The following is a 17,500-nucleotide window of genomic DNA, read 5'->3' on the forward strand; positions in this document are numbered from 1 at the left end:
CACACACACACACACACACACACACACACACACACACACACAGAAGTAAGAAGAAGGGAGAAGAGGACAGGGAAGAAGAGGGAGAGAGGACATTTCAGACGCCAGAATATCCATGACCTGGAAGATACGGAGTGAAGTAGGACAAGGGGAGAGGAGAGAGGGACGTTCGGCCGCGGAAAGGGAGGGAAGAAGAGAAGGAAGGTAGGCTGCTTGGGGAAGGAGGAAGAAGGGAAAGAGAAGGAAGATAGACCTCTTGGGGAAGGAAGAGGAAGGAAGGTGGCCGCATGGGGAAGGAAGACAGGCCGTGAGGGGAAGGAAGGAGAGGGAAGGGAAAGCAGGCCGTGTGGGAAAGGAAGGGAAGGGAAGGGAAAGCAAGCCGTGTGGGGAAGGAAAGGGAGGGAAGGTAGGCCGCTTGGGGAAGAAAGGCAGGCTGTGAGGGGAAGGAAAGGGAGGGAAGGTAGGCCATGTGGGCAAGGAAGGGAAGGTAGGCCGCGGGGGGAAGAAAGGGAAGAGAATGCAGTCGCGAGAGGCAGAGGAGGAGAAAGGGAAGAAGGACAGAACGTGATGAGGGGAGTTCTGATGAGCACCGGTGGCCTGGCAGGTGAGGCGGCCCGATCAGGATCGCGATCCGACGGAGGAGGGGGAGGCCGTCGCCCTGTCCGCTGCGCATCCTCTGATATTCTGTGGTCTTTGTATCGAGCGATTACGCGAGAAATGAACTGCGCGGAACTAGGCCTTTGCGGGGGAAAACACCGTTCGAAATGGTCGTGATTTTTAGCTTGTTTGTCTCACGACGAGGGATAATTAAATTATTAATTATCGATTTTTTCATTGGGAGGAGCGGCTGAGCGTTTATTGGAATGCGACTCCTATCTTGGCCTCAAGTACCTGGAGGTTAATTAATTCGGAGTTTATGATTTTCACTTTTTTACTGCACGATCAGATGCCAAGAAAAGGTTCGACCGGCGATGATATTTTCATATTAATGGAAATAATGAGTGAGGCTTTCGGAAAATATCCTCAGGATTTGGTTTTAAAGGGCAGCCTTTAGGTTTTTAATTACACTTTTTCAAAAAAATTTTTTTTTTTTTTTTCTTTTTTCCCTTTTTTTTTTCCCCCTTTTCTTTTTTTTTTCCTTTTTTTTTTTTTTCTCCCTTTTTTCTCCTCTCCCTTTCCTTCTCCTTCTTCTTTCCTTCTCTTTTTTCCCCTTCTCCTTCTCCCCCTCCTCTCCCCCTTTTCCCCCCCTCCTTCCTCTCCTTCCCCTCCCCCTCCCCCCCCCTCCCCCCTGAGAGAAAAAAAGAGAGAGAGAGGAAAGAGAAGAGAAAAGAAGAGAGAGAGAGAGAGGTGGGAGGGAGAGGAGAGAGAGAGGGGAGGAGAGGAGAAGGTTGGGAGGGAGAGAGAGAAGAGATGGGGGGAGAGAGAGAAAAAGGTGGGGGAGGGAGAGAGAGAGGGAAGGGAGGGGGGAGAGAGAGAGAGAGAGAGAGAAGAGAGGGGGGGGGGGGAGAGAGAGAGAGAGGGGGGGGGAGAGAGAGAAGAGAGAGGGGGAGGGAGAGAGAGAGAAAAGAGAGGGGGGGGAAGAGAGAGAGAGAGGGGGGGGGGGGAGGAGGAAGGGGGAGGGAAGAAGGAGAGAGGGGAAGAGAGAGAGAGAGAGAGGGAAGGAGACGGAGGGAGGAGGGAGAGAGAGAAAGAGAGAGAAGAGAAAGCTAAAGAGAAGGGGGAGAAGGAGAGAGAGGAGAAGAGAGAGAGAGAAAAGAGAGAGAGAGAGAGAGAAGAGAGAGAAAGGAGAGAGCGAGAAAAAGGAGAGAGAGAGAGAAAGGGGGGGGGAGGGGAAGAGAGAAAAGAGAGAGAGAGAGAGAGAGGAAGGAGGAGAGAGAGAGAGAGAGAAAGAGGAGAGGAGAGAGAGAGAAGGAGGAGAGGAGAGAAAGGGAAGAGAGAGAGAAAGAGAATGGGGGAGGGAGACAGAGACGGAGAGTGCGTTAGAATGAGTGAGTGGGGATAGATTGAAAAGATGAATAATGATGATGAGGAGGTTACGCAGGGGAGAGAAAAGAGGAAAATTTTCATAACGCAACGCAGATTTGAGGAAAAAGTGCAGGGGGGGAGGCCCTTTTAGTCGAGAGCTGGTTTGCCGCGAAGGAGCCGAAACGTCTGCGAAAAAAATAATCAAGGCAACAAGAATTGTGTTGGGGGATCCTCCTCCGCTGCACGTCTAGGAAGGGCTTTTTGTTTTTACTGTCCCCCCCGTTTTTTCTTTTTGTTTTTTTTGGGGGGTCTTTCTCTTTTAATCCGTTATTTCATCTAGAAAGCATGTGTATGGAAAAACTTTTTTTTTTTGCTGGTGTGATCACGGCAATCGCAGGAAATGTTTAAAATGTGTTTTAATTCCTGAGGGGTTGCGTAAAAAACCCGTTTAATGTATGCCCAAAAAAATTCAAAGGGGGGCAGCCGTTCAATCGCTAAAGGCGTTTCAGCTGCGAATGTTCACAGGAATTTAGTCGACATAGTTTGTAGGGTCCGGACGCGGCGCACCTCTCCCTTCTTCTGTGCCAACGTTAAATGACGTGCTGGAATCCCGTCATCCAATTTGCGACGCATCGGGACTCAGCGCTTAGCTGTGTGACGCTACTGTTATAGAGTCATCTGTCAGATACTGTTTAAATTTATATCTCCAGCTTCTCTATTAGATCGCCAGCTGGACTGTGGTACTATCGATGATGAAACCCCTTCTACTAAGCTGCTGATAACGGGCGTTGAGGCAGTGAAGGTTGGCACCTCTAGCTCAGAATAACAACTGTTTCGCTTTTTCCCATCGCAGTGAAAGCTTTGTGCATAGTGCCACTTTGAATACTATTCTGGTAATTTCTCATTCATATCTTTATGTCTGGCTATTGTATATTTTGAATAGGTTAAAACTGGGATTCCTAACATACTTTTTTTTTTCTACAGAGCGTATTGAAGACAGGGGTAACTCTTGTACATGTAATTTGATTGTCTGTTAACGCAATGAACGATTCTGAACCAAACGAAGATCAGATGATAAATAGCATAATCGAAGATTAACGACAAGTAAATTGAGCTAATATGCTAACCAACAGACCGAAATCGCATTAGTTTAAGATCTTACCTATTGAATGTGTGTTATCTCACCTCCTTTCCGTTTATTCGGCACGTTTTTTTCTGCTATTCGTCTTTCTTGCATTTGTTATTCATTCCTCACATCCCTGTTTATTGACTATTTCCTTTGTTTCTTGTCCACCCTCTTCTCCAACTCCGCCTCGTATTTTCCTCCTTTTCCCGGCCTTTTCGCCCCGGTATCAAAAACCCACGATTCGCCGCACTTTATTCTGGAGCAAATATCATTTACATACTCCAGTCCTATCTGGGTACAAATTAGGCAAAGTGCTCCCGCCGGGTTGGGCAAATGATGCGCCAGAAAGCAGCCAATTTCAGATGCATATGAGGGATTAATGTAAAAATAATGCGGGGAAATAAAGCGTTGAATCATCATCATTAACATCATCATCATCTGCCGACACCTGGGACAAGCTACAGCCGTTGTGCTGTAGGGGACCGCGGGGGATTAGGTTGGAATTGTTAAAAGGGGATTATGGAACTGTTTTGGTTGGTTTGACGGCCGGTTTGGCGAAGGAGAATTTGTTGTGATTTACGCATTGTTATTCTGGGACAGACGCAGCGGGGGGAAAAAAAGTGGGGATGGGAGTGGGAAAGGAGGATACGTGCGAAGCGAGGTGCTGCTGATGTATGGCGTAGAGAGAGAGAGAGAGAGAGAGAGAGAGAGAGAGAGAGAGAGAGAGAGAGAGAGAGAGAGAGAGAGAGAGAGAGAGAGAGAGAGAGAGAGAGAGAGAGAGAGAGAGAAAGAAAAGAGCACGTGAATGATTGATACGCAGTGAGGGAATGGGCCCTTTGGTGAGGTAGTGAGTGATACGTAGTGGGAGAGAGAGAGGGAGAGGGAGAGGGAGAGGGAGAGGGAGAGGGAGAGGGAGAGAGAGAGGGAGAGAGAGAGAGAGAGGGAGAGAGAGAGGGAGAGAGAGAGAGAGAGAGAGAGAGAGAGAGAGAGAGAGAGAGAGAGGGAGAGAGAGGGGGAGAGAGAGGGAGAGGGAGAGGGGGTGGGGGGAACAGAGACAGAAAGTGCCAGTTAGAATGAGTGAGTGAGTGATAGTAGGCAAAAAAATAATGAGTGAGTGAGGGAGAGTGAGAGGAAGAGGAAGATGGAGTGAGAATAAGAGACAGACAGACAGACAGACAGACAGACAGACAGACAGACAGACAGACAGTCAGTCTGTCAGTTAGTTTGTGAGTGAATGAGCGTGTGATACATCGTAAAAGCGAAAAACAGACGGAAGTAGAAACAGAGTGAAGGTTGAAAGGGGATGCAGAAAAAGAAAAAAAGAAGACATATAGCGAAAAGTTTTGGGATAACAGCTTTTTGTAGAGCGGCAATTTTCCTCTTTCCTTTTTTAGAATTGATGAACTTTTTGGCTTTCAGTCAGAGGATGCCACAGTTCATTAAGATCATTTAGCAGGCATCGATCGCCATGATTAGGGTCATTCTTTTTAATATCACAGGCATATATTTGAAAGCATTCATACCCGGATTTTAATTTCCAGTTTGTCTGGATACCCCAAAGCCTTTGTGCGTTAGGCTCCATCAAAATGCCCAGCTTTATCCAATGTAGATATTTCTTCAGTTAAATATTTTCGACGGGAAATAACTCTCTGTTTCATATACGTTATTGAGCCGAATATATGGCGAGGGGGTGGGGGAGGGGGGAGGGGGAGATAGAGAGTGTGGGATAGGCAGTCAGTAATAAAAAAAGATAATAATAATGGAACATTCATCCGTGTTATCAAATCCTCTTTCATCGTGCCAAAACGTGCAGAGTCACCGCGAATAAAGGCGAATGACTGGTTGTTCGGACTCGGCGAATTTGCTTGATAACGTTGATGATACGGTTGCTTGGCGGGGGAGGTGTGGGGGGGAAGAGGAAAGGGAAGGAGAAGGGGAAGGGGGGGGGAGGAAGAAGGAAGGAAAAGGGGAAGGGACAAAGTGGATGGAGGAAGAGGAGAGGGAAGAGGAAGAGAAGAGGGAAAGTTTAAGAAGGAAGAAATTGGGGAATGATAGAAGGGAATCTCAGTTCGAGGGTTCGAGTCACCGGCCGGCGCGTTGTTCTCTTGGGCAAGGAACTTCACCTCGATTGCCTACCTAGCCACTGGGTGGCCAAGCCAGCCCAAGTCACGGCTGGTCCCAAGCCCGGATAAATAGAGAGAATGATTACCTAAAAGGTAACACCGGCACTCTCCGTGGAAAGGAACTGGGGACCCTACCACGTACTCACTCCAAGAGCATCACAACATGAAAACTACAATTAAGTGTCATGCTGTGACCACGGCGGCTCAGACATGAACCTACCGTTAAAAGAAGAAGAAGGGAGAGGAAGGGGAAGGGAGCGGGAAGAGAGAAAGAGGAAGATGAGTAAGAAAGGGGAAGGGGAAAAGAGAGAAAATGGAAAGGATCGAGCAAAAGGGGAAAAGGGAAGGGTTGGGCCCAAGGGGTGATGACGGGGGAGAGGAAAGGGGACCGGGAGAAATCGGGGAAATGAGAGAGGAAGAGGGGGATGGGACTGGGGAGGGGAGGGGAGAAGGAAGGGGGGTAGACGGTGGAGGGAAGGAAGAAAAAGACCACATTATGAGTTTTCTTATCAGTGTCTCTATTATTCAAAGGTTCCAAGTTCCGGGAGTCGTAATCCTGCCGGTGTTTAAGTAACGAATTGAAAGGCACCTTTGGAATTTTGCGAGCGCACGCTTATCGCCGGTCGCGATAGAGCATCTGGGTGTGCGGAGACCAGTGCGCTGAGTAATTGCGTGGAATTGCGTAGAGTTGCGTGTGTGCCTGAGAGATATCGTTGCACTAAGATATGGGAAATTTGAGTAAGATGTAAGAAGTATAAATTGTACTGTGAAAGGGAGGGATCAGCAGATTCAGAAAACAACTTGAAATCAAATCGTTTTTAAATGTACTGTCCACTTGTCAGTCTACGCCCCTTTTCTGTCCCTTTTAACACCTCTATGTCCCCCGCCTCCCATTCAACGCCTCAGCGTCGCCGCCCTTCCCATTTCCATCGCAAACCCGCCTTCCAGAGACCATGTCCTGCGGCGCGGCTTATGCATCCTCCGCCGTTGGTTCAGCCTTAATATTCTGCTTGTTTAATTTCCGGTGGCGTGCGTAAACATTCCATTCTTCATTTCCTTTTTTCGTCTCAGCCCCCTCCCCCCCTTCCCCTTCCCCACGTCTCTCCCTTTCTTGCCTCTTGCTCCGTTTCTCATTTTCCCCTCATCCTTCGTTCTTCCCTGCCTTCCTCATCTGTTTCTTCTCACTCTCCGGTATACCAGCCCCTTTAAAATAAAAAAATAAAAATAATAATAATAAAAAAAGAATCTTTCGGGTCGACGTCGCTCCGTACGCCCCAGCGCTCGGGCCGGGCTCTATTAGAATTTGGAGGTTCGATTACATGTCGGGGATGTTGCGTTGGCTGTCGATAGGATATAACTTTTGCCCTTTTTGTGTGAGTTCATTCTTTTATTCCGTAGATTTCGTAACTTCGGAATAAACGAAGGGCTGTGAGAGACGCCCTCGTGACCGGCGTTTGGTGTGGGAGTAGCGAAGCCCCGAATGATACCTGGAAGACTTCCAGTGATGCTGTGGCTAGATCGGATAAAAATTTCATCTTGGTTTCCACCGAGTCATGGCCGCTCCTCCTTTTTTTTCGTCTCCTTTCCGGATAGCGAGGAATATCCACCACATTTCGGCCACGTCTTGGAGAACGCGATCACGGCGTCTCCATTTGTGGTCGGGCCTTTCGAGAATATTGGGTCTAGACCTTTCTCCTCCTCTCGCCCCCTCGCTGCTCTTATCTTCTGGCCATTACCATAATGACTTAAGCTCTTCGATATTCCTTATGGCTTTACCTCTACCGGATTCAACGCGGGAGTGATAGGGGGAGTATCATATTGTTGCCGGAGGTCAGTGGGGGCTTTTACTGGCTTGTACCGAGTTCCTGGAGGAACTCGGTACACGCCAACATAGTTCAGTCACTACATAGTCCGCCAACCGGAGTACAGTCACCACAAAGACCACAAATCGGAGTACAGTCACTACATAGTCCGCTTTTGAGTACATGCGAATCATAGAAGCGGGACTACTTTTCATTCGGCTTTGGGAAGCGTGGGGAGGGTGGGGGGGGGTTATTGTGAGGGCCATGAGAGGGAAAAAGTAAAGGGGCTTTTGTTTAGACTTGCAGAACAAGGGAGAATTTAGTCTACATAAGAAAAACTGCCTTACTGCCAATTGTGTGTTGATATTTCAAACTATTTTATTCATTAGCTTTTTTTTTTTTACATAAGCGTTTCATCTATATACAATTGGTAATACTCATACGAAATACTAACTCATTTTTCCAGCGCAATTGGAAGTAAAGTGGTACAAAGTAAGAATGTTTTCCGAACAGTTAAAAGTTAAATCTAATTACAATTTTTGTGCCTTTGATCAAAAATTCAACGAGAAAATTATTTAATTACTTGTTAAGAGTTCCAGAAATAGGAGTGACTGGCGTAAAAGAAGAGCAGAATGGAGAAGAAGAAGAAATAGAGGTGAAGAATCGAGTGGGAGAGAGGGAAAGGGAGATGAATAGGGGAGGGGAAGAAAGAGAAAGGGAATGGCAGGTTAATGCGAGTGGCGATATCGGGCGGCCAGCGAAGGTCGGCGTGGGAATAGGTGGCAGCAGGTCGCCTCTCCGTCATCTTGTCTTGAGAAAATTGAGGGCACGTGTCACCCCCGCCGATGTAATGGCAAAAGCCACGGAGGCTCATACGTTCTGCTGACAACCCCTGTTGTTTAACTGCTTCCTGTCGGTTTTTATGTCCACCTCCCTCTCATTTTTTCCCCTCCAAAATGTGCCTTGTTTTGGTCTGCGTTGTATGGTTGTTTTTTGCAGTCGTATTTGCCGACATGTAATCATCCTTTCCCTACGACACAAATTCTTCCCTTCCTTCCTCCCTCCCATCGTGTATATATTAATGCTTGAACTGCTGTTCCATTGATAGTAGTCTTCGAGTATTTTCCACCCTTTTTTTTTTATAATACTTGGCCACTACCCTACATACTCACATACCTACATAGTTACACCTTGCCCGCCTTGTTACACAGATTTTTCCTCTCATCGTTCAAGCTTGTGTGCTTTCCGAGCTTGTCGACAATACACGACGCTTGTTAACCCCTTCCCTCTTTTTCCTTTTTCTTAAAGACCTAATTCTGGCCAGCTCGCCAGATCACAAGGCTGGTTGCGAGGGGAACAAAACCTTCTGCCACATGAGCTTAGGGGCGACTTTAGTTGGAGATGTTTAAACGGGTCATTATCGTCAATCTGCACACAAATTGCCTCGTTGTGATCTCTCTCTCTCTCTCTCTCTCTCCTCTCTCTCTCTCTCTTCTCTCTCTCTCGTCTCCTCTCTCTCTCTCTCTCTCTGTCCACCTCTCTCACTCTCTCTCTCTCTCTCTCCCCCCTCTCCCTCTCTCTCTCTCTCTCTCTCTCCCTCTCTCTCTCTCTCTCTCTCTCTCTCCCCCCTCCCTCTCTCTCTCTCTCTCTCTCTCCTCTCTCTCTCTCTCCATCTCTCCTCTCTCTCTCTCTCTCTCTCTCTCTCTCTCTCTCTTTCTGGTCTGTCAAAAAGAAGCAGTAGATTATCGAGTCATGTGTGTATATTAATTTGGTCAGTTATCATGAAAAATTGTCCACGTACTATTTTAGATAAACGCTTTCACTTCATCTCTGTCCCCGATCCAATGCGTGGTGAGCAAGAAAAGTATCAGTCTTGGAATAAGTTATAAAAATAGCTAACGACTTCAAGGAAACAATTTCAGATGGTGGAACAAATCACTGAATTTCCGCCTCCGGTCGGGGGGTAAAGGGGACGGGCCGTCGCAGCGTTTTCTTGCTCTGGCGTAACAGGTGGTTTGGAGGTCCGGGACGCACACACGTACAGATGGACATACTTATACGCACACTCATACAAATCGCACACACGCACACGCACACACACGCGCACGCACACACACGCGCACGCACACTCACACTCACACTCACACACACGCGCACGCACACTCACATACACGCGCACACATACGCACACGCACACGCACACGCACACACACACCACATACACACTGTAGATTCATGGGTTCGTGGTCCTGGATCAGAAGTGGCTCCAGCACAGAATCTGTTTCTCCCCAGGTCCTTTTCTGGGGAGAAAACTACGCCTATGGCTTTAGGGCAGCCATATCAGACAACAAACATGTATATTTTGTTGTGTTGGTCTTTATGGGAAGTAATGAATACATTGCCCATTTACATGGAGAAAAATACAGGCAAGTTCTTTCGTATCCGAGGACTGTGTTAAAATTGCATTCATTTATAATGCCAGCCGTGTCACAGGGACGGAGGCACGTAAGATAAAAACAAAAGCAACAGCAGCGGGACTCATCTCGCTGCATATTATATCCGAGAGGGATTGGCCCATTCATTTTCATCCATTTTTGAGTGAGCGATACAATTGCTCTCGCCGGGGTAAGTACGTGTAATTGTGTCGCTCATTTCGTGGATAATTAAAGCTTTGAACCCGCTGATCGGGTCATTTAGCTTGATTAAGTGTCACGGCCATTGGCGGACGGGGGGCTGATAGTTGAAATATAATTTGTTAGGTTTTTCAGAAGATAACTTTTTATTTCTGATATTTTGGAATGTGCATGTAGTACAACAAAGTACTTTTTCAATATCCAAGAAGATACAAGATGCGATATTGAATATTGGGTACCGCGTTTACTATATTCCTAGAATGATCCAGCCTCCAGGTACTCCCAAGTGACCCTTCGTCTGCAGATGTATATTTGTTCTTTATCAAGAATTGTAAACAGGCAGAGGAAAATATAAAGTTGGGGGCCTAAGCTAAACGAACTGTACAAGCCAGCGCTCCCAACCCAAGATTATGCATGCGACTGAAGCTGCTGGGGAAGTCATCAAGCTTCTTATTACATTAAGGTGATAAGAAACTCGATACCGGTGTAGGTCGGGCCAACAGGAGGACGTGGAGAGGGGACAGGGTGGGAGGGGAGGGGAGAGGAGGGTGTAATAGAGTTAAAGGGGGATAGGCTCGAGATGGGTGGTGAAAGCGAGAGGAAGGGAGGGAGGGAGGGAAGGAGGTTTGCGTGATGTATCTCAAGATGCAATCACTGGCAGGATGGAAATTGATGGAGGCACGGTTTTGCTCGCTTAGTTTAGAAGAGTTGAAGTGCTGCTCGTGTGACTCTAGGGTGATTATAAAGTGCATGTGCAATGGATTGGAATGTCGTTTATTTAACGACGATCGGGGGTTCGAGAAAAAAGGGAACTTCGGTGCGTTAGATTGATGACTAACTCTGCGGTGTCGACCCACGTTTCATTTACAAAGCTCATTTCAAGGAGAAAGAGAGGAAGGGTGATAAGGATAATGAGAGTGATAGTGTGTGTGTGTGTGTGTGTGTGTGTGTGTGTTTGAGTGTGGTGTTTTGAGTGCGTGCGTGCTACTACTTCTTCGTGCGTGTGAGTGTGTGCGGGATGTAAGTGTGTGCGTGTGTGTGTTTTGTGTATGTGTGTTGTCTGTGCGTGTGTGTGTTCACATGTGCTCACACGTATTGAGGTTTACGCGTGTGTATTACGTGCTTTCCAGCGTTTTTCCCCCACACTAAAGTTTAACAAAGGCAAGCTGAGATTCCAGTTAATGGCCCGACATGGCCATTGTCAGGTCTGGGACAACAAAAAGTCATGGTGCAGATTTCGGAAGAGTCTTAACGAGCTGTTGATGTTCGGGGAAGTCACGGCAGGGGGTCCTCGCCTCGGAATGAGTAACGTAACTTGGTGCGATTCCCCAACGTGATGGCCACGCGGTAATTGTTCTCATTATGTTCCCTCTTTCTTTTCGCTCGTGCTAATGGGAGCCGCCGTTTTTTGTTCCGCATTTTGCTATTTATGAAAGTTCACGGTATCATTGCTTAATTGTTTTAAATGTGGTTATCATCACCATGAACGCCATAATTACTTGGAACCTCGTCTTTGTTGGTATTAACAGGAAGTCGGTGGTGTCTCGGGATCTGATTTGTCATTGCACTCAGCTGGTCGCTTTTATTTAGGTTATTCGGTGGTTCGTGCACAAGAACTGCCAACAAGAGCACCTGACGCGGGGAGGACGCAAAGGGACACGTTCTGTTTTCTTTTTTGACTTTGGGTTTAATTTTTCATCTCTTCTCTCCTCTCTCCCTCCCTCTCTCCCTCCCTCCCTTCCCTCCTCCCTCCACTCCCTGCCTCCTTCCCTCCCTCCCTCCTCCCTCCTCCTTCCCTCCCTCCTCCCTCCTCCCTCCCTCCCTCCCTCCCTCTCTCTCTCTCTCTCTCTCTCTCTCTCTCTCTCTCTCTCTCTCTCTCGTTAGTTCGATTTTGTTCTTTCCTTTCCGTGCCTACGCGCTCGCTCCTTGCTCTTTCTTCGCTCTTCCCTTCCCCCTTTCTTCAGTCCATATTTTTATGAAGGTCGAGTATGAAGAGCATGAATAAACAAGACCAGTAGTAAAATAAGGCAACAGGAAGAGTGTAAACAATTAATGAAAATGATAAAGAAAAAACAGCTAGACGTCATATGATTCAGATGAATTGAAAAACAAGATGGTCGAAATTCTAATGAGACTCCTTACCCTGTTCTCGCCTGCTGTCGGAAGGACGGCGCGAGAGCTGTCTAAATGAATAATGTGTAGAAGACGAATAATAATTAATAGTGTATATAAATAAGAGTGATAGTAAATGTAAAAGTGATAGATTCTGTTTAGGATGTTATTACTTTTTTCAAGTAGGAAATTACTATAGTTTTGCATTTAGTTATTATTCACCGAAGTACGTAACGTTTGCATATCGAGTAGGACCGTTGCAAATACAGTGCACTGCGGGAACATTAGGCCGTGGATTACTGCTACGAAATTACCTCATTTGCGTTTGTTGATCCGTAAAAAGTAGCAATAAAGATACAAAGTATAGACGGTCTCTTAATGCTCCGGTCTCATTGAGGTGATAGTACATCATGAATTATGGCCTACTCATCTGTGATATATGTAGCCGCCTGGTATTGGATCATTGGTATTGGAGTTATTTCTTACGAAATAGTCATTGGAAATAATATAATACGCGATTATTGTATGTATATATATGCACTTGATTTGCATATCTACGAAGGGATATCATTATTATAATCTCTCTCTCTCTCTCTCTCTCTCTCTCTCTCTCTCTCTCTCTCTCTCTCTCTCTCTCTCTCTCTCTCTCTCCTCTCTCTCTCTATCTCCTCTCTCTCTTCTCCTCCCTCTCTCTCTCTCTCTCTCTTCTCTCTCCCTCTTTCTTCCTCCTCTCTCTCCTCTCTCCTTTTTCTCTCCCCCCTTTCCTCCACCCTCCCCTCCCCTCCCATCCCTCCCCCTCCCCTCCCCTTTCCCTACCCCCCCCTCTCTCTCTCTCTCTCTCTCTCTCTCTCTCTCTCTCTCTCTCTCTCTCTCTCTCTCTCTCTCTCTCTCTCTCTATATCTATCTCATTAGTCTTCTTGGCCGTTACTGTTAGTGTGACCGCCCCTTCTGAACGCGGCCTGCGTTACCCAACACTATTAATTATCAGTATCATTACACGCAGGGAGAGGGAAGTCAGCGGGGGGCGGGGGAAGGGAGAGCAACCATTCAGTCTTATTCTGACAAGAATAGCAACGCAGGTGTTGTTGTTCATCGAAAATGCCAGAGATTTTGCTTGTGTGTTTGTGTTTGTTTGTTTATGTGTTTGAGTGCATGTGCGTGAGTGGTGCGCTGTGTGTGCATGTTTATGCGCACCATAACTCTTTAGTCACTGTTAAATCGAAGAAGCATATAGTATGGTTAAGGGGAGTGTCTAATGTGTATAATGTATGTACTGTATATATATATTAATGTCCCGAGTAAGTGGTAGTTAGATATATCAAATGATCCTTGGAGTTCCCAGAATGGTGATAAAAGTCGCAGGAGATGATAGATGGGCCTATTGGCTCTATGGGGAAATTTTCACGAAATTTCTTTATTTTCTGGTGATTCTCTCGTCTTGGATTTCTACGAAATAAACAGGAATTTTGGGCGATTACCTAACGAAAATGAATTACTGCACTTACACAGAAGACAGAGCTGCGCAGATTCATAGATACACAAATAGTAGATATACTTCAGTCGTCATAAATCTACGTATTCGTACCTACTTGAAAACATCATCTTTATCCTTACTTTCTTTGGCCTGGGTAATAATTTTGTCCTCCCAAGGGTGATAGGGATGAGATCAAGCCAAGACGTTACTGCCTTTATGAGAGTCAATTTCTCTCTCTCTCTCTCTCTCTCTCTCTCTCTCTCTCTCTCTCTCTCTCTCTCTCTCTCTCTCTCTCTCTCTCTCTCGCTATCTTTCTTCCTTTTTTATTCAGTGTATGCCTACGCGTGCGCAGAATGATGTGATATTGGGGCAAATCAATATGCTTCCAATTTCCGCCCCATTAAGGGTGTGTTTTTGTTGTAAAAAAATCCCCCATATCCTGGCCTCGCTCCCTAAACACCATCAGACCGGGAGCCGGGAACTCTTTGGATCTCATTCGAGACATACAGCACGGGAACACAGCACAAAGCAACACAATGCAGACTACAACACAACACGACCACAAATTCGCCACACAACACCCCACACACAAATATAGACTCACATATACACATACATACATAAATGCAGGCACACATGCATACACACATGCACACACTGAAAAGTCCCTTTTAGTGGCGCGCACTCACTATGGAATATAATTGGCACCATTTGTCAGTGTGTTAGCGTCCGGCTGGTCCGTGTAAAACTTTTATGAAGAGTTGCTGACCAGGCTGCAGGGCTTGTACTCCGAGCATGGAAGCGTTACGTATTCGGTTATGGGTGATCTGCGCTGTCATTCCGTCATTCGGGAGGATGTGAGGGTTTCCATGGCTCTTATATTAAACAGCTGCCCATTGTGTTGTCTTTCGTTACCTGAAACAAGACACCAACGTTGTGTTTTCTCTCTTTCGGGCGGTTGTTGAGGATTTGCATGTTTCCAGGATTCTTTGTTATTGAAATTTGACTAGTCTTTCGATGATACTGTACTTAGTAACATGTGCTTGTGCGTTTTCCTTCTTGATTTTCTTTTTTTTCTACATCACAGTAACACTAGGGTGATTAAAAATACGGGGTTTTGGTATCTGAAAACGTGGGGTTCGAAAATCTTATTTTTTTAGTACTGCAGTGCTCAGCAAAACTGATATTTTATTTTTATCTCTTTTGAACAGGAATAACAGGCGTGAACCTCAACAACAGCAACAACAGCAACAGCAGCAACAGCAACAGCAACCGCCCCCACAACCACAGACACCTCAGCAGCAACAACAGCCCCCCAGTAGCTGTCAGCAGTCCCAGCAGCAGTCGCCTCAGTCGCAGCAGCACTCACAGCTGGACGTGGCCGAGGCCAGCCGGACTCCCGAGCACGTGCGTCATGAAGATGGTGAGTGTTGCCTTGCCGTGCCAGTGGTAGACTTGGGTATAGCAAGCTATGCGCGTGTGCAGTACACCCAAATGGATGTGCTACAAAACGTTTTTTACCGTAGATTGCTGAGTTCAAGTTTCATATGTTGACTCATTATAACCCCTACATACCAAACGCATAGGTATGTGCTGATCATCTTTCTGGCTGCCTTATTTTCTGTTCCTGTTTCGTCATCCCTACCAACCATCGATTCGTATAATGCCTAGGGCGAGGGAAGAAGGATATTAAAGTGAATGAGAAAGAGAAGGAAGAAGGGGAAGAGGAGACTAAATCGTCAGTCAGACAGACAGACTAAGAAAGAGGGGAAACGTGTCCCAGTAAACCAATTTGTCTCACCTGTGCCGCGTGCGGACGGACTAGAGTCTGTGGGGACACCAGCATTGCAGATCACATTTTTATCTCGATTTTTTTATTATGAATATCTTCTTTCTCTCTCCTCGCGGGATACACTCGCTCCAGATAACTTAGTGTTTCTTCCTTCTCTTCTTCTTCTTCTTCTTCTTCTTCTTCTTCTTCTTCTTCTTCTTCTTCTTCTTCTTCTTCTTCTTTTCTAAATCTCTGTCGGAAACTCGGACGTGTTGTTGTTGCTTTTACTTTGTTGCCTCGTCTGGGTTATTGGTCTCCCTCGTCACGTCGAACCGATCGGGGGAGAGAAGGGTGGGAGAGGGAGAGGGAGGAGAAGAGGGAGGGGAAAGGGAGTACGGAAGGGGAGGAGGTAGAAGGGACACAACGGAATCGGGAATCGTGGATTATGAAAGGAAGATTGTGAATACATACGCTGAGTAAAATCGAAAGAAAAATCGTATCGAACAGTAGTGGTATAAAAGAGGAGGAGAGCACTGATTTAGGATAGTTCATAGGAAGGAAAGCGAAAGGGGAACAGAGAGAGAGAGAGAGAGAGAGAGAGAGAGAGAGAGAGAGAGAGAGAGAGAGAGAGAGAGAGAGAGAGAGAGAGAGAGAGAGAGAGAGAGAGAGAGAGAGAAGGCGAAAAAGAAGATACATGTTTGAAAAAGGGAACTAAGACCTCCTGCTTGGGTCAGTTATAGATTAACATGAGTTTTAGTTTCATCGAGAAAAGGAATAGCATGATACATATAAAGGTGAACGAGAGACGTAGGAGAATCGGAACAAGAAATAAGACCAAAGAAAAGGGAACGCCAGAGCAGATGGAGGGATCAGACTGCGAATGAAAATGCTCCCCCGTGTGTTTGGGACGAGTTCCCCCTCCCTCTCCTTTTATTTTGCCATAACGGATTCAGGAATGGAAAAAGTCGCGGTAAATCCGAGGTCGGGACCTTGTCTTTGTTTTCCATCTTGAGAGGAACTCGCGCTGTCAACTTTCAGTCCGGAAGGGATCGATGGTGCCCGGTATTTTTTTTTCTTTCTCTAGGGGAGCCGCGTAGCTCCGAGTGCCATCTGAGTGCCATGTTGCCCTGAGTGCCAGGGCTTGTCTCGTACCAGACCAAGGAATCCGGCTGCGGTATTGAGCTCGGCCGTGTTCGAGCTGTGTGCTACACGGGGCCGGATTGCGCGTCCAATTCTCTTAGGTTCTGCCAAAGGCTCTTCCCGGGTCGAGTAGGATTCTGGCGGTGTGGATATTTGACGAACGAAGGGGCGGTCTGCGAAAGAAGGAAGCAGGGGGCGTAAAGGATAAAGAGGAAAAAGAGGAAGAATCTCTCTCTCTCTCTCTCTCTCTCTCTCTCTCTCTCTCTCTCTCTCTCTCTCTCTCTCTCTCTCTCTCTCTCTCTCTCTTCTCTCTCTCTCTCCCTCCCTCCCTCCCTCCCTCCCTCCCTCCCTCCCTCCCTCCCTCCCTCCCTCCCTCTCTATCTCTCCCTCCCTCCCTTCTCTCTCCCTATCACTCCCTCCATCCCTCCTTCCATCCTCCTTCCCTCTCCCCTTCTATTCCTTTTCCTCCCTCCCACTTTGGTATGTATGCATGTATGGGTCTCGGCGTTGGTGGAGGGGGGGGGGGTCACGAACGAGCGAATGGAAAAAACGGGTACTAAGCTGACTTTTTGGATTTTTTGTGGTTTCTGTTTTGGCGCTGGAAATTTAGTTTACAGTAGAAATGGATAAAAAATCTAGGAAGCCAATTTCGTACTGTGTTCTATGGTGCTAGTAATAGGTGGATTTATTTTTATTATTATTATTATTATTATTATTATTATTATTATTATTATTATTATTATTATTATTATTATTATTATTATTATTATTATTATTACAGGCTTCATGATCTGCTCTGTTCACCCCCAACACTCGCCCGTGGCAGTTTGTTAGCTAAACATGAGTTGTGATTGCGATTAACAGTAAATCATTTGATTAGCCTGTTGATTATTGTTTGCATAGTAAATAGCATGTTTGGTGCTGTGAATTCACATGTCGTCATCGTCAGTATTTGCATTCATCTTCGGTCGCGTTAGTGAGAGGTGAACATTCCTGACAACTGTTCAATCACAATCACGCATGCACGTGTCTGCATGTATATGTGCATGTACACACACACACACACACACACACACACACACACACACACACACACACACACACACACACACACACACACACACACACACACACACACACACACACACACAAATAGGATCAGACTCTCCGCCTAATCCCCGTCCATAAATAGTTACGCAACTGTAGCGAAAGCTCTCCACCTCGATGAGCTTATCCAATACCGCCAAGCCAGCTGTCCTCACGGGGCGGCCGCTTGATCCGCGATAAGGAGCGGCTAAACACGCCACAAGTACCAATAACCCTCCCCCGCCCCCCTCCGCGTGCCTGGAGTTGATTG

General features: G+C 46.6%; 1 protein-coding gene across 1 annotated transcript in view; it reads left to right on the plus strand.

Moving 5' to 3' along the window:
* Positions 1 to 14,786, plus strand: part of LOC119582940 — a gene marked incomplete in the record, with an annotated part of 125,770 nt that extends 110,984 nt beyond the window's left edge. Inside the window, 1 exon segment of the mRNA XM_037931453.1 lies at positions 14,444 to 14,786. Within this exon segment, the coding sequence (XP_037787381.1) occupies positions 14,444 to 14,786 (343 nt within the window).
* Positions 14,787 to 17,500: the final 2,714 nt, after the last annotated feature.

This window comes from Penaeus monodon, chromosome 16, assembly GCF_015228065.2.
Source record: "Penaeus monodon isolate SGIC_2016 chromosome 16, NSTDA_Pmon_1, whole genome shotgun sequence".
Lineage (NCBI taxonomy): Eukaryota > Metazoa > Arthropoda > Malacostraca > Decapoda > Penaeidae > Penaeus > Penaeus monodon.